Source organism: Tamandua tetradactyla, chromosome 2 (assembly GCF_023851605.1).
Source record: "Tamandua tetradactyla isolate mTamTet1 chromosome 2, mTamTet1.pri, whole genome shotgun sequence".
In the NCBI taxonomy this organism is placed as follows: Eukaryota; Metazoa; Chordata; class Mammalia; order Pilosa; family Myrmecophagidae; genus Tamandua; species Tamandua tetradactyla.
Genome location: NC_135328.1, coordinates 175618646 through 175644213, shown reverse-complemented (window position 1 = coordinate 175644213; position 25568 = coordinate 175618646). Strand labels below are relative to the sequence as shown.

Genomic DNA, 25568 nt, shown 5'->3' with positions numbered 1-25568 from the left:
TTGATGGTAGAGTTATACAGTGAAAATAGAATTTAACAAATGAATATGAAAGCTGAATCATTAAATCGCTATCTCTTTTAGTCTTCAGTATTTTAGGGCAGCTAGAAGTAAAAATCTAAAATTATGGAATCGTAACCCATGTCAAACTCTGAAATATATTTTACAACTGTGGTGTTGTGCTTTCAAATTTATTGCTTTCTTTGTATATCGGTTATTTTTCACAAAAAAAGAAGGAAAAAAAGTCGATTGTGATGATAAAAAATATTTAAGCCTTCTAGCCTCCTCTATTATAGAGCAGCTATAAGATAAATATCTGAGAGGATCATATAAAGCCCATGACAAACTCTGGGATCTGTCCTGTAACTACTTGTTGAAGAGTGCTTTGAAAATTGCTGCTTTTTTATTTCTTTGCTTTGTATATATGTTTACTATACAATAAAAAAGTTAAAAAAAAGTACTCGGAAATTTATTGCTTTTTTTGTATATATGTTAAATTTTACAATAAAAACATTAATTAAAAATAATAATAAATCTGTAGTAGTTAAAGTTAAAAAAAACAATGTAAAGCTCTAGTGACAGTATGAGGGTTAAAAGCACCAGACTCTGAAAACAGAATTTCAGTTCTACTACCTATTAGCTATGCAATACAAGGCAGGTTATTTAACCAATCTGTGCCTCAGTTTCACCAGGCACAATAATTATATGCACTTCTTAAATATTAAGATACAGGAAGATATATAGATATATTTAGAAATCTTGTAGAATGATACTTAGATAAGTTTTAGGAAATATTATTTTAGGGTTTTCACTTCAAGAAACTTTTAGGCCCTTAATCGTGAAGGTAAGTTCATTATAAGATCAGTGATACCTTCTGACTCACTGGGTGAGGACTGGGTATTGGTCTTGGAGATAAATCTTCATCTTCAACACCAGAGTCATGATCATTCATTGGCACTTTCCCTGGAGATAACTTCTGGGAAGACCTAAAGAGTAGCGGAAGAGTCAGGAAAAAAGCTTTGGCTACCCAGTTTTTTCCTTCTAAAATTGAATAAAGTCCTTTAATAAGCCATAGTAGTAGCTGGATCATTTAGTTTAATATCTGGCAATCACAGATTATTTTCCTTCTCCAGCCAATGTTAGTTGACCAGAAGAGCTGTCCCAGTCAGACTCATACTTAATAAATTACCTGTTTTGCCTGATCATGGTAAATTTAACCCTATATTCCTAATGTCACAATAAATCAACAGTTATTGAGTATCTTCTGGGTAACCACTTTGAGGAATGTAGAAGCAGACATAGCACTTGTCTTCAAATGTAAATAATTACAATTCTCTGTGTATTTTAATCTGTGGTGAATTAATGAGAAGACATTAATTTTGGCACCTCCTCCCATTAGTCAGCTGTAGTCATTATAATATCACAGGTGGAATGCTCCACCAGAACACAGAAAATTTTTTGAGTTATCAGTACTGAGTTTCAAAAGCTAAATTAGAGTTTAAGACTAAATTTGGAAGACTATATGCATCAGTTTTTTGGCCACTCTAATATAAATAAAATCTCAATAACTAGGGAAGGGGAGAGATAAATGAGAAGGAAGCTGAAAGAGTTTACACATTGAACCTCATAAAGGGTTCTGCATCCTGTTTCCTGCAGGATGAATCATCCCTAACAGGGAGAAATACTACTCCATCCCTACCCAAGTTATATTTGAAAGATAGGATGGCAGAGAAGACCTTTGTCCCAAATCCTAGTAGTCTGGAGAGGTACAGAAACTCAGAGTTCTATCTGTGCCATGGTGTTGCAATGAAGCAATTGGAATATATGCACAGAATGTTTAAGCAGATGGATCTGAATTAGTGCTACAAAGCTCCCTATCTACCACACCCAAGAATAACGTAGGGAACACAGAAGGATATCCCATGTTCTTCAGTGCAGTATGGACATGAAAGAAGGTCAATGACCTCAATGTGATAAAGGAGGTCACAGCAGGAATCTGCACAGACCTACTGCCAAAGATCAAACACAAATGAAAATACCTCAGCAGACGGATGATAATCAAGTCACTCAACATTATCAGAACTGGTATTCCATTAGTACCTTCTGGGTTATATATGATCCCAAAAGAAAGGGATGATTATTAAATATTTGGCAATTATTAACTTAAACCAACGAACTCTCAATATGGACAACATTCAACGATCACTGGACTAAGAATTCCAAGAGAGAAGGGACTGTGTCTGCATCTATTTTGTATACCACTATATCCATAGTCTCCAGGGCATTACTGGAGACATAGTAGAATAAATGAGAAAACTGGAATAAGGACACTCTTTACAAACGGTAGATATACTGACCCAAAAACTCACAAGTCCTATTTAATTAATAGTCTCCAAGTATATGTCCTTTAAGAATTTTAAAACAAAAACTATTTCTTTGTTTCAGTAGAGGAATTTTCTTTTAATAGCAGTTTATCTGATAGGGCCATGTTTGTTTAAAACTACAAGGAAGGGTATAACAAACAAAAGGCAAACTAAATAAAAACAGGATCTTTTTCCTAAGCAAGATAATTTCTTGGCAGTTATTTTTTCTGTTTTTTCTACACAATGTATTGACTCAAATGAGAACCGTATTAAGTTATCACCTTGTTAAAAGTATCACCCAACTTCCTAGTGATTATGAAGAAATACATTTAAAACAAAGCTATGTATGGTACAAAAGGTTTGTAAGTAGTTTCATCAGAAATAATTGGGGAGTTAATTACTCACCAAAACTAATTATTACAATGAAAAATGCACATGCTAATAGAAAGATATCTTTTACCTCTTAGTTGACAGAGTCTTGGAAATTTTGTTGAAAAACTGTGCTTCCACATTTTGGCTTTCGGCACTCAGTTCAAAATGGATTGGGTTTTTGTCAGAAGGTTCAACATTCTGTAATGAAGGCGATCATTTAGGTTGTTTACGACTTAAACAACCAGAGAATTCTACTTCAGTGAAAAGTAGCTTTTACTCATGGAGGTAACAGAGGTAGGGAACTTCTGCTTTCTATAACTGTAAACTTTTAAAAATCTATCCATTCCTTACAACTTAAGTGGAAGTGAAAACTTAACCACCTATAATATGTAACCTACTCAAAAACTGTGCACATTACTTAAATAGTAAAAATGAATAAATGATACAGAAAATGTCTATAAAATAGAAATAAATAATTGGGTCTTATTTAAGCCGATTATATTTATAGTTAAAATACCAATTTGATTCATTAACTGAGATCATCAATAAATGAACTCAAAGAAGATTCAAAATAAGATCTGAGTGGAAACACAAGGTTATTTAGAAGTACTACATATTTTTATAATAAAATACAGGGGATAATTTTATTGTTAGTCTGAGACCTGGGACAATTTATAACCACAATGACGGTTTTAACATAATGGAACATGGTTTCAAAGATCTACCTTTTCTGTGATCATAATCGAGATGCATTCATTTGTTTGCATTTAATAAGATATAGCAGCAATCTATTCCGAATCCTAGAATCCTATCATATAAATATTTACCTTTTAAGTGTGAAAAAAAAAGATTTTAAATAACACATTCAGGGGAAAAGAAATAATGAGACATCACAAAATTAACTGTCAACATTGTAACATGATAACAATATATAAATTACTGATATATTCTTCAAAGATTTTAGGAAAATGTGTGTAGATTATTCTGTAGATTACCTCTGATCCTTTACTGTAATTTGGTTCTAGAGATATAGTATAAAATTCACTAAACAAAATTAACCAGAAATGAATAAAGTTACGATTCAGTAAGACTGACTCGTAAATAAACAATTGTATGAATTAAGTTTAAAAGATAAATACACTGGGTTTAAAGTGCCTAAGTGCAAAGCCCAAATAGTTATTAATATTCTAGTTATCAAATCACTTACTTTAAAAAGATGCAATGTTTCCTTGGTGGTTAGTAACTGAAATTGAAGATCAGTTTTCCTGCCACAAGGGAGACATTCATAAAACTCAGGCTCCTTATGTGTCACAGAATAGAGAACAATGATGAAACTTCCAGATTCTGAAAAGACTCTGGGCAAAAAAATGCCATTTAATTAAAATTTACTAAGGATAACAAGAGTAAACTCAAAGTACCTCATGTAAGTCTCCCAATCTAGTAAATGAATTAATTAAGCAGTCCAGCTTTTGGAAGAAAACTGGGGAGCAAATTTATGCTTACTATCTGGTGTTATTTATTTTTAATTTTTAAAATACACTTTTATTATGAAATACATACTCAAAAACTTCAAATAAAACAGGAATGTATAAAATAGAAAATAAAAACCACTCATACTCTCCAGTTTAGTATATACCTCCAGAAGTTTTCCCCAGGCATATACAAACATCTCACACAATTTAAGAAAAATGGAGTTACACTATACATTTTGCAGTAACTATTTTTCACTTCACAATATATCATGGATCTTATTCCATGTCAATATTCTATATCAGATCTCTTTATTCTTATTTGTGACAACCCCAATATTACATTTTATAGATGTTCCATGATTGATTTACCTAAACTTCTAAAAATAAATACATTATTTATAAAATTTCACTATTATAAAAACTCACATGAACATTCATTGTCTTATCATTAAATAACTCAACAAATATTTAGTCATCAAGAGTCCTTAAAATAAAAAGTGACATCATTAAAATGGTGAAGTAGAGAATAATGCTGCTATTCCTTTACAGCAACAATTAAGCTGGTAAAAATGGTCAGAATCAACTTTTATAGAACTCTATAATATAATAAAAAAACTTCAAACAGAGGAATATATGGGAAGATGGCAGAGTAGGAAGCTCCAGGAATCAGTCCTACAATCAGAACTACTAAACAGGCAGGTTTCAAAACTCCAGAAGAGCCCAGTAGAACACACTGAAGAGCATCCAGGGAAGAGCAAGAGGAAGAAGCAGGTAAATTATGGTAAATACCAATAAACTGCACTCTATGCATGGTAGTTACCAGTTTCCATCCTCAGTCTCATGGAAGCTACAGTGGGGTCTGACTTGTGGGATAACTTGCTGGTGCCAGAAAGGGACAAAAAGCTCCAGGAGTGAGGGGTAGGGCATGGTTCAATCATGGATGACTGCTTTTCATTAGCTACTGGAGGCAGGGCTCTGAGGGTGGCCATTATTCCAACCTGCCCTAGACAAAGAGGGTGGAGACTTAAAGATGGTACACTTCCTCAGAGTTGTGGAGAACTGTTAAAGGGTTATATCTGCTGGACAGGTACCAAATCAACAAAGTACAGCTTTGGGGACTCCTGGAAGAAGTCCTGCAGCCCTTGCCAGCTCCTCCATCATCCCCACTCCAGTGAAGTTTGGAGCCAGGCAGAACTCCTTTCAGAGTAAACTCACCAAGATAATCCAATGCCCAGCTATCAGCAAAAACTTAGAAGCCATACCAAGAAGCAGGAAGATATGGCCCAGTCAAAGGAACAAATAAAAAAGTCAGAGATACAAAATTTGGAATAACTAATCAGATGTTTAAATAAATCCATCAACTGATGAATGGATAAACAAAATGTCACATATACATCCAATAGAATATTACTCAGCTATAAGAAGAAATGAAGTTTTGACGCATGTGACAAAAGGATGGACCTTGAGGACACTATGTGGTGTGAAATAAGTCAGACACAAAAGGACAAATACTGTATGACTGTATGATCTCATTAATATGCGCTAAATATAAAGAGCAATTTCATTGAGCTAATATGCAGAACATAGATCAAGAGAAGATAAAATGAGGGCAGAGAATGGGGAGTTGATGCTTAGTTTGTGCAGAATTTATAACAAGGGTGATTGTAAATGTTTGGAAATGTATAGAGGTGACAGTAGCACATTATAGTGAGTGAATTAACAGTGATACTATATGGGTGCAACCGTGGTTGAAAGGGAAGATTTAGGGTTGTGTATGTCACCAGAAGGAAAGCCAGAGGATGAACATGAGGCTGTATAACACAGTGAAACTTCTTGTGGGTGAAAATGCTCTAGAATTGATTGTGGTGATGAAAGCACAACTCTGTGTACATACAAGAAGACACTGATTGCACACAGATGGATTGTATGGTAAGTGAATTTATCTCAATAAAATTGGTTTAAAAATATTGTATGATCTCACATATATGAAATATCTAGAAGCAGATGGTTTTTTTTGGTTACCAGGGACAGCAGGTGATGGTAGGGAGAGGGAATTAGAGCTCAATGGGTAACTATTTGAAGTGATGAATAAAAAAGGAGGGGTAATGGATGTAGGTGACAGTACACAATAGTACAAATTGTGATTATTATTACTAGTGCTGAATTGTACACTTGAATATGGTTAAAAAGGGAAATTTTGTGTCTATTTCAGTTACAGTAGTTTTTCAAAAATTAATTACACCATGCACTTCTGTCAAGTAATACTTAAATCAAGATCACTAATAATAAAAATTAAGTATACTAAAATATGACAATCATAGGAGAGGATCAAAATCAAGCATTTAATTTCTATTTTTTAGCCTATGGTTTTTTTTTTTTTTTTTTACATGGGCAGGCACCGGGGACCAAATCTGAGTCTCCGGCAAGGCAGGTGAGAACCCTGACTGCTAAGCCACTGTGGCCCACCCTTAATTTCTATTTTATTGCAAATAAAGTTAATTTTTTTTTTTGCAAAGTTGAAATAAAATGTAAAAAAGTGAACTGTAGAAACACCCAAGAAAATACTAAGATTTTTTATTTTAATAAAGACTCCTAGAGTGGGAAAATCCTTTCTAAGCAAGATATAAAATAAGTAAATAGAAGTTAAAAAGGAAAAAAAGACTGACAAATTTGATTTTTTTTAATAAAAAATCTATTGGGGAAAAATAATACTAACCAAAGTTAAACAAAAGGACAATTAAAGAAAAATTTTATTTGCCTTCTAAATCTATGTACACATATGTACTAATATACAAAGAAAGATCAGTACAAAAAGACGCACAATCCAATAGAAAAATGGTAGAAGACACAAACAGATCCCAGAAGATGAGGTTCTAAAACATGAGAAAAGATAATTTTAAACCTATTAGATTTGCAAAGTTCAAAAATTTAACAACTGCCTCCTGTTACTTCCCTAAGCTCATCTCCTATTACTCACCCTTCCCTCACTTCTCTTCAGTCACACTTATGATCCTTGAAGAGGCCACGTGAGTTCCCATCCAGGGCCATTACACATAAAATATCCACTGCCTGGAACACTGTCCTGAACAGCAACATAGCTTCCTCCCCTACCTCAAATCTTTGCCTCACTGACTACCCTATTTAAAATTACAACCTGTTACCTTCCCTATCAAACAGACTCAAATCTCCTTCCCTACCTTTATTTTTCTCCATAGCACTTATTACCTTACTATTTATTTGTTCTATTCACAAACTCTACAGGGTCTTTGTTTATAACTTATCCCCAATATCATGAAAAGCACTTGGTGTATAACAGGCACTCAATAAATACTTGTTGAATGAACACAATGTTAGTGAGGGGGTGGAGAAAACAGGCAATCAAGCTCATATACTATTGAAAGGAATATAAATTGGTAAAGTCTTTTTTGAGGACATTTTGACAATAACATAATTTAAAAGTGCATACCCTTTCACCCAGAAAATCCACTTTAAATTTATCTGGCAATATACTAATATTTGCACACAATGATGTACGTTCAAAATGTTCAGTTTGCCACCAAATGCAAGAGCAAAAGGACCAGTTTGAAAAACACTGTATATACTATATAATCACTTGTAAAAAAATATGTATTAAATCTATACATGCAAATACATAATGATCTCTAAGACATACTGATTTAGAAAAAAAAAGAAGAAAATGAAGAATGGTATGCTGTCACTTTAGGCTTTTTTTTTTTTACAACCAGGGGACATATTTGTTCGTGCACTGAATACTTCAGCAAGGAAACAAGGAAATACTTAAGCAGTAATTGCTTCTGGGATAGGGACTGGGGAAACAGAATGGAAGATTTATTTTTATTTTATTTATCTTTTTATATGCCTGATTTATTTCCTTGTATTGCCTTTGCAATAAAAAGTTATTATTTTTTAAAGGTCTATTATAGTCCCCCAAGGTGGAAAGAAACTTTGGAATTCTCATTTAATAGTTGAATATGTGAAGAGTTAAACAGTAGCATCACACACCAAGTTAAATGTGGCACTGACGCTAGAAATAAAGTTTTCCTGACTTTTAGTTTCAATGTTTATGCATTGTTTAACTTAGTAAAACACTTAAAGGTAACACATTTTAACTCACTTGCAGTTATTTCATTGAAAATGAGCCTATTCATTTACCTAATAAGATGTTAGAGTTGACAATCTCTAGAGTTTTTCCCAATTCTAAAAAATATACTTTTGGTGTCACAAGTTCTGTGGTTAGGCAAGTCAATTCCTTCATACTTCCAGGCATGACATAACCTCATTATTTTTGTCGGGTTTTATTCTTTTATTTTCATTTAATAAAAAGTTTCTTTTCTTAATGTGCTCATTCTTTTGGCTTATAAATATTGCAGAAGGTTAAGGCGTTGCACGAATTTTGAATGAGATAAAATACTACAGAATAAAGTAACACTTACCTTTCTTGAATAGAGGAACTGAATATATACCGCAAGCAGCAAGCCCATACCTTAGGGCTATAGATATGAATAATTCCAGACAGCCAACTAAAAGAAGAAAAAATAGAAATTAAAAATGATAATCATTCACAAATTAACATTTAATTTGCTTTGGATTATGTTCTTCACAAGATAATAGGGCAGATCCTTAATATTCACCAGAAATAAATTAAAAGGTCTCACACACACTGACATTCATAGCAGCATTATTCACAATTGTCAAAAGATGGAAACAACCAAAGTATCTAACAATGCATGTATGGATAAACAAAATGTGATCTATACATATGGTAGAATATTGTTCAGCTGTAAAAAGGAATTAAATCCCGATACATGCAATATGCATGAACCTAGAAGACATCATGTTGTGTGAAATAAGTCAGACACAAAAGGACAAATATTGTATGATCTCACTGTTTTGAAACAGAATAAGCAAACACAGAGTCAGAATCTAGAATATAGGTTACCAGGATATGGGGTGGGACTAGGGAGTAGGGAATTAAGGTTTAAAATGTTCAAAGTTCCCGTGCTGGTTTAAAAGGATGTATGCCCCCTAGAAAAGCCATGTTTTAATCAAAATCCCATTTCGTAAAGGCAGAATAATCCCTGTTCAATACTGTATGTTTGAAACTGTAATCAGATCATTTCCCTGGATGATGTGATTTAGTCAAGAGTGGTTGTTAAACTGGATTAAGTGACAACATGACTCCACCCATTTGGGTGGGTCTTCGTAAGTTTCTGGAGTCCTATAAAAGAGGAAACATTTTAGAGAATGAAGGAGATTCAGAGAGAACAGAGCAGAATAACAAAACCATAAGAAGCAGAGTCCACTAGGCAGCAACCTTTGGAGATGATAAAGGAAAATGTCTCCTGGGGAGCTTAATGAAACAGGAAGCCAGGAGAAGAAGCTAGCAGATGATGCCATGTTTGCCATGTGCCCTTCCAGATAAGAGAGGAATCCTGACCATGTTCACCATGTGCCTTTCCAGATGAGGGAGAAACTCTATGTTCGCCATGTGCCCCTCCACTTGAGAAAGAAACCCTGAACTTCATCGGCCTTCTTGAACCAAGGTATCTTTCCTTGGATGCCTTAGATTGGACATTTCTATAGACTTGTTTTAATTGGGACATTTTCTCGGCCTTAGAACTGTAAACTAGCAACTTATTAAATCCCCCTTTTAAAAGCCATTCTATTTCTGGGATATTGCATTCTGGCAGCTAGCAAACTAGAACAGTTCCTATTTGGAATGATGGAAATGTTTTGGCAATGAATAGTGGTGATGGTAACACAACACTGTGAATGTGATTAACTGCTCTGAAATATATATAACTGAAGTGATTAAAAGGGGAAAAGGTTGTACATAAGGTAACAAAATAAAAATTTTAAAAAAGAAAAATTCAGGAAACCACACTACACAGTGAACCCTAAGCTAAACTGTGGACTATGGTTAAATAATAAAATTATAAAAATGTACTCTCATCAATTGTAACATATTTACCATACTAATGCAATGTGTTAATAATAGGGTGGTATTACGGAATCCTGTATTTTATGCATGATTCTTCTGTAAACTACAACCTCTCTCTCTTTCTGTGTGTGTGTGTGTGTGTGTGTGTGTGTATATATATATATATATGTACATGTATATATGGATATATATTTTAAAAACAGTCTCACAAAACAGAAATCTATAAACACTAGACCAAACTCCCTGTCCTCCTCCACTGAAGATGTGGGAGAGAAAAGGGGAAAGGGATGAAAGTAGGAGGCTAGAATCAACTAGCCTGGCCTGGAGAGATGGGTTGAATTAGGGAAGACTAAAAGCTGCAGCCTTAACTACTTTAGAGTTGTTGAGAAGATTAATTGTTGTTACATATATAGGTATCCTGAAATATAGAAAGCTCTTGATATATGCTCATTGGGCATCAATAAACCATAGCCATACAAGAACCACAGCAAACAGGCTATAAGTAGGTTCATGGTCCACAGAACATTTATACATTCTCATCTCTTAACTTTGCATATGCCATGTCCTCACATGAGTTCCCTTCTCCAAACAACCTTCCTTCCTTCTCCCATCAAAACCTTAAAGATCCTGCTCAAATTTGCTTTCTCTAAGGAAATGTCCTTTATCATCTCTCTCTTTTAAATAGCAGAGGGCTCACTGTTGATACTGTTCAATTTATAGTTAATCATGAGCTTCCTTATCATCTTCTATGTATGAATATCTGAATATTTTATCTACCTACTTGTAAATTCTTTGAGAAGCTTTAACTGCCAACATAGTATCAAATAGTATGCATATAAAAAACACTTGATACATAATAAATTAATATAAATTTCTGAGTAATCTGTCTAAATGCCATTAACCATTAATTCTAAAGAGAAAACCACTAACACTAAAGTGAATGTCTATAAAATTTCCTGGCAGATAATTTTAAACTGTGTATTCTGAACTGTAAAGTTCTTCAAGGTGCCTTAAGGACAGTAAGAAATGGCTGAAGGAACAGGATTCTAAGGTTCCAACCTCAATCAGAATTCCACTTTCATCTGTTTTACATATTAAAGTAATTCCTGTATTTTGGTAAAATCTTGTTTTAGCTGACTTTGCTTTTAAAATAATAAAATTTAAAAAAGGCCTTTGTAGCTTTATAAGGTGATCTAAATATTGATTACATATTTACAGTATAACTAGATTAACATGCTTACATACATTTTAATTCATATTTGGCTGAAAAGATTTTCATAAATATTGCGACACTTACATTCCCACCAATGGCAGAGAATAGACCTTGGGATCAGATTCCAGCAAAAGTAACAATTTGCGTGTTTCATCCATGGTAAGATATCTAAAGAGACGGCATTCATGTAAAAATAATTGAAAGTATTAATATGTGTACTTTTTACTTAAAAGAGATAATCTAAGTGCTGAAACAGCAAATGTGATAGTGGCAATGACTCAAATTAACCTTTGTCTCTCTCACATACACACACAAAGAAAACACTTTTAGTCTATAAAAAACTATTAAAAGGAAGAGATTAGACATTTAATACCTTAAAACTTCTATTAAAATGGTCATTGAGGATTATATAATTATATTATAACTGCCACTGAGCCACCGTTGCCTACCTTATATGCTTTTTAAGAATAGTTTTCCTCAAACGTACCAACCGAATTTAATCAAATGTAATAAAATCAAGGTAGTCATTTTCTGAACCAAACAGATTTTCCTGGGAGCAGTGAACTCCCCCTTAATTGGAAGTGTTCAAGTATTCAGCTAACTTGATAAGCCTGCGACAGATGTGACTTCTCACTGAAGGAGGCTGAGTTAATTCAGGTATAATATTCAGCCTTCCTTATACTACTTTCTTCCCATCACTATTCAAAGAACTTGAAAACATCATAAGAGAACCCAAAAATCTCACTCTTCCTTAAAAGCACCTTAAATTTTGTTGTTATATTTATTATTGACAGTGAGTTTCATGGATACAAAAAACCACAGAACTGCCAAGAATCAATTTTATTGTTATGGCTTTAAAACACAAAACTAAAAACAATGCTAGTGGTGAAAGAAAACCTTATTAACCATTGCGAATACACATTTTTTTTTGCTTAAAAAACCCTAAAATGCAATTAGGCCATGTGACAAGAGCATAAAGATTGAGTTGGCAGAAAATCTGTATATCAACAAAGACACTTACGCCTACGTTGAAGGCTCTTTCCCTTCCTTGTCTACCTAATAAATTCCTACATCTTAAAAGTCAGCTGTGACGTTCCAAGATATTCTCAGGCAATTTGAACATACCTTCCTGTTTTCCCAGTACTGTATATAAACCTCAATTACAGCACATTGTGTTTAAATGTTAATATGCTAATGCAAGTGTTTTTTTAAATCTATTTCCAGTGCCAACACAGTACCTAGTCCAAAATGGATCATAATAAATATTAGGGTGTGGTGAGGCAAAATAAATCAGAAACAAAAGAGCAAAAATTGTACGATCATTTAGAAATTACTTATAAGAAAACTCGACCTAGATTGTAAGCTCTTATAGCTGTCACGTTTATTCTGGGGTGGTAACTGCTATTTTTGGATTTTAGGGGCTGTTTTATATATGTATAATCTAGTATTTAGAGATAAAAATGAAGCTGAACAGGTTGGGATAAGGTAATTCAGAATACAGGGGTGGGAGACATTGTCTGTATTTTAGAACTTTACCTACTTTTTGAGACAAAAAGAAGAAAGGTTTATTTTGTCCAGAACCTACATTTTCTATAGCATTTATCAACCTGTCTGGATAGATCAATTAGATAATCCAAACACAGGGAGCCCAAAATAAGAATGAGAGCCTTTAATCCTGTATAGCTTAATGTAATGCCTGGATACACCCCAGAATATATAAGGAGATAATCAAAAAGCATTGGCAAAGTCCCTTGAGGGACAGGAGAAAAACTATGGAATTATTAAACTTTACCATCAGGGAATCCTCTGATACTGTGTCAAACATTAGGGACACCCAAATCAATAGGCCAAGCCCTTGATCTTGAGGCTTGCTTTTGTGAAGCTTATGTAGGTAGTGGAGAAGCTTAGCCTAGCTATCGGTATGCCTAAGAGTCACCTCTGGAGAACCTCTCTTGTTGTTCTGATGTGGCCTCTTTCATTAAGCCCAACTCTGCAAGTGATATCATTACCCCCACCCACTGCTACGTGGGAAATGATATCCAGGGGTGAAAGTTTCCCTGGCGGCATGGGAGATTACTCCCAGGGATAAATCTGGCCCTGGCACCATGTGATCAACAATGCCATCCTGACCAAAAGGAGGGAAAGAAGTGTAACTAATCAAATAAATTTGAGAGCCTACTCTGGAGGTTGCTCTTATGCAAACTTCAGTTAGACATTGCTACCTATCATACCTTGCCAAACCCCAATTAAAACCATTCTAGCCAATCCTAAAGAACACCTAAGGCATTATATAAGATTCTATAAAGGTTCCATGTAGTTTTCCAGAAAACTACAACCTCCAGAAGGGTCCCTGGACCAGATAAGTCCTGAAATCCAGAGGGGCCAGCCTCTCCAGAATATCAACTAGTTCCATCCCCCTATCCCATATTATCAACAGCCCCTTTCAACATGAAAGGTAGAATGGGCATAGCTCAAATACCCCTAAATAAATAGTGAGAGAAAGATCAAAAGTTATGGTGGGGTTGTACAAATGAATATGACTGCTGAATCAGTATATTGATACTTCTTTTAGTCTCCAATATCTTAGAATCTAAAAGTGTGGAATTCTAACCCATGCCAAACTCTGAAAACTGCTATATAACTGTTGTGATGTGATTTGAAATTTACTGCCTTTTTATATATGTTATTTTTCACAAAAAAGGAAAAAAAAGGTGATTTAAAAAAAACATATTTGAAGAAATGAAAAAAAAAGGGAACCTTTCATGTTTTCCAAGGACACCCTGGAAAAAAGTATTCTCTCTTTCTCATCCTCTTTTGAATAGGCATTTTTAGAGGATAAAGACTTGGAGTTGAATGTACCTTGGCAAACACTAGAAACCAAACAGGAACTGGGGGAAATGGAAAAAAGCCAGAAAAGAATTGCTTAGGGCTGCTTCTGGTCATATTTTAAAGTAGTATGGTGCCTACGTGGTCTAACCCAAATCAGTAGACAATGGATAAAGAAAGTGGATGAGGATTAGGGAAGGAACCCTACTGAGGATCAGAAAGGATGCATTTTAGCTTATGCTTCCCAAGAAACCAAGAACGGCAATAAGAAGCTGCTCCAGCTAAGTGAGGAAACTCCACCTTAAAACAGTTGACAATTTGGTAAGAGAACTATAAATGTTTATTTAATTATCCTTTTTCTCTACCTGCAATGCTCATTATTTACAATTAAAACAGCATATTATAATCAAAGTCTCTATCCTCTCTTAGGTTCATAAGCAGTCAGATTATACTAATAAAAGCAGAAAATGGCCCAAAGCCTAATCAAAACACAAAGGGCAAAAGCATAATTTCCCCTAAATTTTCAAATCACAAAATCCAACCAATTTTAATATAAATTTACCACTTATCTTTCTTGGAGTAGAGGATACAACTCTTTGAAAGAAAATTCTATATTCGGCAAAAATTAACTTCCCATTTTACCGTCCTTGGTTGTTTATCACATTGTCACAGATCTCTGGCATGGAAACTAACCACTCAATTATTTCATATTATGTGGATATTCTGAAAGTATACTAATACAAACAATATTAAAAATTTTGGATTAATATGTTTTACTCACCCATATTTATAGGTTCCTTGAACTTGAGAAATATTCAGGTTACTGCTTAAGTTTCTTGCCAGAGCTGTTGGGATAATGGGGATGGGCTTCACAGGTATGCATCTAAAGGTATTTGCTAGAGTTACTGCTGCCCAATGAAAGTCAAAATCTATGCTGTCCAGACTCTCCTTGGAAGTGATATGAGCTCTTAGGAAAAGCAGCTTACTGCAGTCCAAGGAATCTTTGCTACATACATGGTGTTGTAAAGCCTAAGGAATCAATATTGTACAATTATTTTAAAATTCTGAAATTTATCCATATCACTGGAGCTTTTATTTACTGACTGCCCCCCATACACAAGTATATATCACTTGTACTAAAAAAAAAAATTAAATGAATTCTGATTTGCAACATTTCAATTCTCTCATTTCTTCCATATGATCAAAACGTTACATAATTATTTCAAGATTTATTATCCCAAGCTTCATCACACATTTCCACATTCCCAACTTGGATGTCGCAGCAGCACTTCAAATTCTTATTAAAGAATGTTGACTCCAACAAATTTTATTACATGGAAAAAAAATTAAATATAATTCAATTCTGACTCACTCTTAGAGAATCTAAAGTTCATTCTTCTCTGCTTTTTTTCTCTTACTCGCATTGTGAAGTTAGACCTCCGTAGTTGCTCATGCCCACAGGGTTCTCTCTGGTCTCACTGCCATCACTATATTACAGGCTTATATACTCCTTCTAGTACACACCTGACTACTGCAATGGTTCAACTGCTCTCTCAGATTTCAGTTGATCTACCCTATCAGACTAAGCGTTCCCGACTTGATAGTGCTTTCTGTTTTCAGAAACGTTTGATGACTCTACATGGACCATATGACAAAGTTTAAATTCCTTAGTCTGGCATTCAAGGCTCTCTATAATCTGGCCAAACCACAACTCCAGTTTTATTACCCATAAATCCAGTAACAATCTACACCTTTAACATCATCTTGAGCACTTCTTGCACTTTACTATCTTAAACTGCTATTCATATCATCTACTAGCATTTCTATCCTCAGAAGTCACATTTAATTGACTCATAGGTCAACAATCATCCAATCAGGAAGCAAAAATACTTCTCAATTACAGGTTTATTAAAAAAACCCACTGTACATAGTTTCATTCTTGTGTTGAATTAAGAATAATCAAGATATTAAACAGATCTCACCTTAAAAGCTGAACTGAAGTCATCTGCATTGTGAACTATTATTTCTCTTGAATAAAATCCTTGAGTATGAACTTTGCACGGAATCAAAAAGTCCCCAGGAAGAAAAGCAGTAGGAATTCTTTCTAAGCATTCAGGTACTTCTCGACCAGGATCAAAGCGATCTACTGTCAATGTCACACCTTCTTCATCTGAAGAATAAAAATAACTACTATTATATAGCACATTAATTAAAAATGTGAAATTAACCAAGCAAAGCTACATACACCAAAATACTTTACTCATACTAAGCTCTTATTTTTAAAAATCACTTTCACATATATATTATTCCACTTAACTAAACTGTGATGTCTGTAAATTTGACTACTTACAGCAAAGAAAGTTATCACAAAATACATTATAATTGTTTTTGCAATCAATAAATATAATTTCTATTACACTCACACAATTTTTTCAAATACACTACCTTCATCCACTGTGAGAGAACCAAGTAAAATACATGGCACGTTTTTTTTATTCTGCTTAGCATGACGATAAGCAAGTCGAATAGTTTTTTCAGTCACCACAACCTTTGGATTTCTAAAAAATAACAAAAGTCCTGTATAATTATGGTAGGTCTGATATCCTAAAAAAGCCTTCTGGCATGAAATGCTAACTAAAATATAACACACAGCTTTTAAAAGTACAGAAAGAGTACCCTCAGGGAAATATTACGGTCAAAGGGAGTAGAGGTGGGAGAGGAGGGAATACCTGGAAACCAGAGTGGCAATAAGCAGACACTTCAGTTATAGTTGCTCTTCAGGCATTTGTTTAATTCTATGAACAAGAGCAGGCATTGGTAAACTACGAAGCCAGCCTCTTATTTTTGTGAATAAAGTTTAATTGGCACATAGTCACACCCGTTTGTTTACACAGTATCAATGGACTTTGGATATTAGTTTTGTATTTATATTTAGAATATAAATATGATAAAAATGTTAAAGAAACACAAGTGGGACTCCAAAATATTAGCAAGGAACAAAGAATTTTAAAAGGCCAGGCAAACTTGAAAAAGGACCACACTGAAAAAACGTAATCAATAAAAATTCAATGGAATATATACAGGCATACCTAGTTCTACTGCACTTCACTTTATTGCTTCAAAGATACTGTATTTGTTATAAATTGAAGGTTTGTTGCAACCCCGCATTGAGCAACTTTATCAGCACCATTTTTCCAACAGCATGTGCTCATTTCATGTCTCTGTGCAACATTTTAATTATGGTATATACATTGTCTTCTTAAGACAAAATGCTATTGCACATTTAATAGACTATAAGATAGTGCAAACATAACTTTTATATGTATGGAAAACCAAAAAATTCATTTGACTTGCTTTACTGCAATATTTACTTTATTGCAGAAGTCTGGAATGGAACCTGCAGTATCGCCAAGGTATGCCTATAATCAATGGATGACAGGTACATATTATATTATATATATATTATTATTATTCTATAAACTGTGCATATATATTATAAACATTATTTTGTATATGGAGTACATTTCACATTTTAAAAAAGTAAAGGAAAAAAAAGTAAAGGAATAGGATAGATAGCAATTAAATACAGCTAAAGAGAAAACAGAATGAAAAACCAAACGAAATTACTCAAATGTAGCATAGAAAGACAAAAAGTGATAATATAAAATACAGGTTAAGAGACATAGATAAAAGAATGAAGACCAGGTTTGTTTCTTGGACCATACACCACCCAGCTCACACACACACACAAAAAAAGCATGAACCAGGCTAACATACATCTGCTTGAACTTCCCCAAGAATCTCACTGTTTTTGTCAATGGTATCACCTTCTCTGTCAAGTGGTTTAGAATTTGAACACTTCTTGACTTGCATCTTCTGTTCAGTACCTCTACCCATTCAATCATCAAATCCTATAAACTGTTTTTTAAAACACCTTGTTTTGGTCTTCCCTTCTGATCTCAATGCTGCTACACTGTTCTAAATTCTTATAAGAGCTCCCATGTATCGAATACTTCCCATATTCCAAGCATGGTGCCAACTGCTTTAGAGTCTGTCTCATTTAATTCTTTCAAAAGTGCTATAAAAGGGGCATTATTATCCTCATTTTATAAATAAAGAAACTGATCCTTGGCCACTTTGGTGAGGTCATAAAAATAAGTGGTAAGATCAGGATTTGATCCTCTAGGCAGTTTGACTCCAATGACAACACCTTTCACTGCTATAACATAAAGCCTTTTTTGTTTACAGCAAAGAAAAACATTTCAACTAGGCTGACACTAGGCTCTCCCCACTGTCTTTATTTCAAGTTTCTTGACCTAACCAAAATATTTCATATTATTTCTATTGTGGTTTGTCCACTCAAAATCAATTCAATCTTCATGTTGTGCCACAAATACTCCATGCTAAAACATGGTGAAAAATTCTTTCAGCTTTTTTTAATATTTCTTCTCTTTTGAATTCCTACAATACTTAAAACTTTAGATTTGTTGAACATTTTAAATGTGAAATTAAGATTATATCTCAAAAGCATGAGGAACAGATTTAGAAAATCATGTGATGGGACATTCTGAATGATAAAGTAAAGAAAAATGAAAAATTGGTTACAGTAACCAACTTGCCTTACATACAGCCTTTTGTCTCCTGGTTTATACTAGTATGATTTGAAAAGAGAAATGTCTCATACCTGTAGTAATTGAGATGTAAGTAGGTGAACTCTCCAATTGGTGTTGGGTTCCAAAGTGCACATTTTGATGGAGGAAAATAGAATGGTACCATCCTGTTTGAAGGAAACCTTTTTAAAAAAAATGTTTAAATCAAAGCACAAGGAAAAGCAAACTTCCTAGAAACTTACAGAAAAGAAGCTAGCTATTTCTAAGTGAGAGGGCTTTTTCAGGTTATTTTTCTAACTTTAGAAGAGTTAAACATCTTTTTTTTTTGAAATATTAGTGCATTTCCTAATATAACTTATATGGACAGGTTAACTGAACACCATAATTACATGGAACCTTGAATAGGGCATGAGATTTTGTAGGTTCGTTCAGTGTGATGCCCCAATAAATCCCAGAGTGATTTGAACAGTGAATAAAGAAGTATTTGCAAAGTCCCCTTGGGGGAATGGCAAGAAAGGGGAAAAATTCAACTCCCCCATTTAGAGAATTCCTGATACTCTCGCAAATAGTGGGAACAACCAAATCAATAATCCTCAATCTTGGGGTATGTTCATAGGAAACTTATCACCATAAAGGATAGGTCAAACCTACTTAAAATTAGACCTAAGAGTCATCCCAGAGAACCTGTTTTGTTGCTCAGATGTGGCCTCTCTCTCTCTCAGCCAACATGGCAAGCAAACTCAGTGCCCTCCCCCTCTCTATGTGGGACATGACTCTCACGGGTATAAACCTCACTGGCAACATGGAACAGGAAATCTTAGAATGAGCTGGGACTCAGCATCAAGGCATTGAGAAAACCTGCTCAATCAAAAGGGGGGAAGAAATATAAGACAAAATAAAGTGTCAGTGGTTGAGAGATTTCAAACAGAGTCTAGAGGTTATCCTTACGCATTATACAGATACCCCCTTTTTAGTTTAAGGTGCATTAGAGTGGCTAGAGGGAAGTACCTGAAACTGTAAAGCTGTGTTCTAGGAGGCCTTGTTTTTTGAAGATGACTATATAATGATATAGCTTTTGCAATGTGACTGTGTGATTGTGAAAACCTTGTGTCTGATGCTCCATTTATCTATGGTATGGACAGATCAGTAAAACATATGGATTAAAAATAAATAAATAACAGGGGAACAAATGTTAAACTAAATTGAGTAGATTGAAACACTAGCGATCAATGAAAGGGAGTGGTAAGGAGTATAGAAAGAAATAGGGGGAACAAAGGTTAAAATATATTGGGTACATAGAAATACTAGTGGTCAATGAGAGTAGAAGGGTAAGGGGTATGGTATGTATGAGTTTTTTTCTTTTTTTTTTATTTCTTTTTTCTGGAGTGATGCAAATGTTCTAAGAAATGATCATGGCGATGAATATACAATTATGTGATGATATTGTGAGATTGATTATATACTAAGAATGGAATGATCACATGTTAAGAATGTTCATGTCTGTATGTTATTATGTTTTGTCAATAAAAAAACTGCTTTGAAAAAAAAAAATCACCTGCAACTCTATCAGGACAATAAGCACTCAAAAGCTGGGTATGACTTTTTTTTCCATCTTTTTTCTCTATGTAAACATAAATTCAGATACATACAAGCTTTTTAAAAAAATTGGAGTATCAGTCCTAAAACATTCTCAAGTTTCAGAAAAATTTGTATAAGTCATGAGCTTATATTTACATTTAAAATCTATCCTCTAACCTAATTTCTAGATAACTGCTAGATAACACCTAATGAAATTATGAAAAATACAAAAATTTAATAGATTCTTAATTATTTTTTAGTGTTTCTAAGCTTGGTTACCTTGGGCCCTTATCATGTATAATTAAGTTTAGTAATTAAACTTAAAGCACCAATAAGTTATCAGTACAAATAATTCCTCAACAAGGATCCTAAAGACAGTGCAAAGTAAGGTTTCAATATGTTAAATCTCATAGGGTACCATTAAAAGTCTTTATTTTACATAAGAGAGTAAACTTAGAAAAGTATCATAAGAAAAAGACAATGGAAAGGAGCAATGAGAAAATAACAGCCCAAAGTCATATATAGCTAAAGTAAGAAAGCTCTGACAGTGAGCTAGCTACCACAATGCATTGTCCTGGTAACAAATTATTAAATAGCTTAATTGAAAGAATATTTATCTTATCCTCTACTAAGAATACATTGTTCTACATCTTATGTTAAGGTGTTATCTGATGAAGCTTCTCACCTGAAATACCAGCTCCAGTTTACTGATCACCTACTATGTACTAGGGCTTTCTGATCACCTACTAAGTACTAAGCACAAAATATTTCTCATTATACCTGTTTCAGGAAAACATTATTATACAACTTTATAGATACCAACTGTAACTTGTCTAATTTCATACAGCAATTAAATAGTGGAGCTGGGATTTGAATCTAGGTGTATCTGATTATAAAATTTGTACTTCTAGAAGTTGAACAGTGTAGTGGTTTTGGGTCTAGGTTCAAATAGTGGATTTACTGCATTCCTAGCTGCATGCTTTCAATCCTTGTCTAATTTGAGCTCATAATAACTAAATGAAAGTTTTTAAATTCCCCTCCCTTGAAAATGAGGGAACAATTAGAGACTAAATTTGTTCAAGGGCACAAAGCTAGTGACAAAACTGTCAGTTTACCTTTGTTTCTCTATCTAATAGAGTTATCATTTAACTCCCCATCAGAAGCAGTATGATGTAGTAGTAAAGTGCAAGGAATCTGGAAAGCAACTGCATGGATCTGAAACCTGGCTTCAAAACTTGCTGGCTATGATACCTTGATCAAGACAACCTCTCTGTGCCTCAGTTTCCTCATTCATTAAATGGGATATAAGTACTTCCTCATGGAGTTTAGTGGGTACTGAATGACTCAATATATCTAAAGTACTCAATTTTTGTGGTTTAGTGTGCCTTTAAAAAGTCTTTAAAGCCCAATCTATACTATTTTGGGTTTACTTCTAGGGTAGTATCAGGTAAAAGCTAAATCAGGTTTAAATCCTAGCTTTATCACTTACCACTATATGACTTAGTAACAGTCTCTCTATGCTGCACTGTCCTCATTCAAAACAAAAACAAAAACCATGGGTAATAACAGTACTTTTTTCACAGATTATGAGAATTACATAAGAATAATGTATGCAAGTACTTAGCATACTGCCAGGCACGTAATAAGCTTCAATAAATGTTAGCTTTTAGCCTTTTTCTTAATCTAGGGTACACAGACTTTGGAGGCAGAGGAGACAAACTTCCTATTATCAGGTATAAATTTTCCATGTATCTGTGTGCTTCTTCCTGGGGAATGGAATTTAGGGCTCTTATCACATTTTTGAAGGGGTCTATAACCACCCCCAGTCTCCAAAAATTTTAGAACTGCTGCTTTAGACCCCAGAGATAATAGAAAACCAAGAGATCACTGATTGAGTAAAATAAACTAGAATTGGATATGCCAGAAATAATCAGTTTAAAGCACGTAAGCATACTACCGTATCTAGAATGTAAGAAATCTGATCCTATAGTTAATCTGTTAATGATATTTTTAAAAAAGAGAATGCACTGAACTTATTGCACATATGGACCTTTCAAAAGACTCAACAGAAGTTGACAAATTCTCAAATATCTTATAGTAGCTTGACTCAAAAGATGTGGCAGGAGGGTAGAACAGAAGGGCCTAAATTAAAGCAAAAGGAATATGGTAGCTTCACTGGGTCGTGTTTCCCATTGTATTCAACAAGAACATCTGGTGCAAAGAAAAACAATACAGAGAATAAAGGTACCCCATGAATGCAATTCTAATTGGGAAGAAAAAAAATCCACCTGTCAGCTTTAGTTACTCTTCCCTAGGGGAAAAAAAGAGCAATAAATCTTCCAAGGAGTCAAATAATACAAGCCAACTGGCTGTGGTCCCCATATTAAACTGAAAAATTACAGACTGAGAAAATTAGAAGACAGGTGGCAAACTTCTCCTTCCTACTCCACCAGAGTGGGACTTGGGAACTTCTGAGGAAACTTGGTATATCCAATGTGAAATTTTCCCATTAAGGAACCAGCATTTGTAAGTGGGAAGGAACCCAACCACTTTCCCATTTGTCTAGAATAAAAATAAATATGTGATTTTTAACTGCAGGAGTTTTAACCTCAGGAGTTCAGGTAGTGTTTTCCATCAATAAAATGATTCTCTATATAACTAACAAGGAGTGGATCAAATTAATATTTACTGTCTACCCTGTACCAGAACCTTTCTTTCCATAATAATCCTTAACTCTTCACAATAATCTGTTGGACAGAGATTATTCTCCCCATTTTACAGATGAGAAAACCGAGGCTTAGAAAAGTTCATCAACTTGACCAAGGCCACCACCTGCTAAGTGGTGGACCCAGATTTGCCTGGTTCTTTCTTCTATGTTATTTCTTCTATTCCAACCTATCTTCCCAAATTATATGAGCAGCTGTGAAAAAACATTCAGTAAAAATATTTCCATACCTGGTGTTCATCTAGGCCCGGCAAGAGGATATATAGGTTCCAGGATATTTGGTGAATGATTTATCTTATTCCAATTGCTAAGTATCCTAAAGAAGTAAAGAGAATATTATGAATGAGTGATAAAAACAGAGAATGAGAAGAAACATGATTTAACCAGATATTAACAAAATTAGAGGCAAACATATCTAGGTTACTCACATTAAGTGTGATTATAGATGAATAAGTAACAAAACCTACCAATGTACCTACCATTTATTAAGGAAAGCACAGATATTTCCCCAAGATTCTTGTATCTACTTAATGAGCTAAGTAGGGGAGGTAATATTTTAACCCAATTACACACAAGCACAGAAGATGCATGTTATATGACTTTTTCAACCTCTTATACCTTGTGAGAAGATGCTCTAAAACTAGAACTGGAGGTCTTCTGATTCCCAGGCCTATCATGCTCTTACCATTATATCAAGACAGAAAATGGTTGCATTATTTTTATGTACTATGTATTGTTACTTCATGGTTGATAGGATCCTTAGGGGCTGAGAAAAGAATCTAAACATTACCTTCTTTGCAAATGTGGCAAAATAACCATTCATGTGATCTGCAAACTATTATTTGTTTTGAGAACTGTATTGCACCTAGCTTTTCCCTTTAATCTTGAGAGAACAAGTACGAGATTTAAAAAAAAAATCAATTAGCATTTCTTCAGTTAATTTAAGGTAGCAATACCAAACTGGTTAAATAAATAGATTCTGACCAAAAAGTTCACAACATGCAAAAACCCACAAGCATGCGACAGGAACAATTTTGGCTAAGTAGTTATTGGGCTTATGATGAAGTCATAGGATCTCCAATTTTGTGGAGATTTAAGACGAAGTCTGCATTCCCAAACGGAATTATATCAGTCCTAAATGAGGGGTCTTTTTTTTTTTTTGCTCTACATGCCTTCTCTGGGTAATCTCATCTACTCCCATTGCTTCCACATCCATCTATATAAAGCAAATCCTTTAGCTTTCACCTCTCTTCTGAGTTTCAGATCAATATTTCTAATTGCCCACTGTATATATCCATTTAAACATTATCGAAGCAACATACACTTCTCATTTACAGCCTAGATATTAAGGGTGCAAAGACAAACAATATAGCGTCTCCGTCCTCAGAAAATATTCACAGCAAAAACTACGTTAAAAGGCACGTTTTCGATTGCAACCCTTTTTCACAAAGTTCAACGATGTGTGTTCCACTTAGCTTTCTTTACTAGTTCCCCTTCTCGTCATCAGCCCCAGGCTCCTGGAAAGCTGAACCCATCACGGGACCCTGAACATTGCCCACCGTCCATATCGGGTCCCACCGCGAGTTTCCCGAGCTGGGGCAGAGACCCTCACCCGCTTCTCGCTGCCGCCCCTCAAGAAGAACCAGGTGGACTCACCGCAATCACCACCCCAGCAGGGGTCTGTTTGTTGGGTCAGAACAGAGGTTGGCTCCAAGGAGGGCCACCGTCACCGACTCCAACTCCGCCCCTTGGACGTTGGGGTCGCGGGAGCTGAGGCGGCAAACGCCAGCTCGCGAAACCGAAGCCCGCGCCGCGCCTGCTGAATGGTCAAACACTCGACCCGTCAGGGAGCGGGGGCGGTGCTAGTGGCGTCACGTGCGGTCGCCGCGACGTGCTGGTCGGCCGGCCAACCATCGCCCTGCATCAGTCCGCTGCTCAGCCAATCCCAAGTCCCCTAGGAGAACTGAGGACGCCACAGGCGCTCCTGAATAAGGATCCGGAAGATTTAAACCCTCCATTTTCGGCAACGGTTGAGTTCCGGGGTGGGGCGGGTCTCACGCTTGCGCAATGAGAAACTCACGGGTAACTGTGACGAGCAGGAAGCCGGAAGTGCTTGCCGCCGAGGCCGTCCTTTGCTTACCGGTAGTTGAGGTAACTGAAAGCGGACGCCATTAGGAACGGTTCCCAAACCCTTTTGCTTGAGTGGGCAAGAGCAAGGGGAATTAGATTTCTTCCAGTTTCTTTTCTAAAAGGTATGTCCCTCTCAATAACACAAGAAGTAAAAAAATAAAATAAAATAATTCCTGTAAAGCAGAAAAGAATGTGACTTAAATTTATAAGCCATTTATATTTCCTCCTTAATTACTGTTGGTATTGTGTTTTCCCCACCATTGTCCTATTCGATTCTTCCAACAGGTAATGAAACAGGCTTATTATTCCTTTTCTGTAAG

General features: G+C 35.0%; 1 protein-coding gene across 1 annotated transcript in view; it reads right to left on the bottom strand.

Moving 5' to 3' along the window:
- The window catches only part of STIL (STIL centriolar assembly protein), a 94191-nt gene extending 69254 nt beyond the window's left edge, over positions 1-24937 (bottom strand). Inside the window, 11 exon segments of the mRNA XM_077149749.1 lie at positions 869-983; positions 2821-2930; positions 3940-4087; positions 8659-8745; positions 11464-11547; positions 14987-15234; positions 16188-16375; positions 16651-16763; positions 18890-18982; positions 23349-23434; positions 24775-24937. Of these exon segments, the coding sequence (XP_077005864.1) occupies positions 869-983; positions 2821-2930; positions 3940-4087; positions 8659-8745; positions 11464-11547; positions 14987-15234; positions 16188-16375; positions 16651-16763; positions 18890-18982; positions 23349-23359 (1197 nt within the window). The 5' untranslated portion in view covers positions 23360-23434; positions 24775-24937.
- Between the last annotated feature and the right edge of the window lie 631 nt (positions 24938-25568).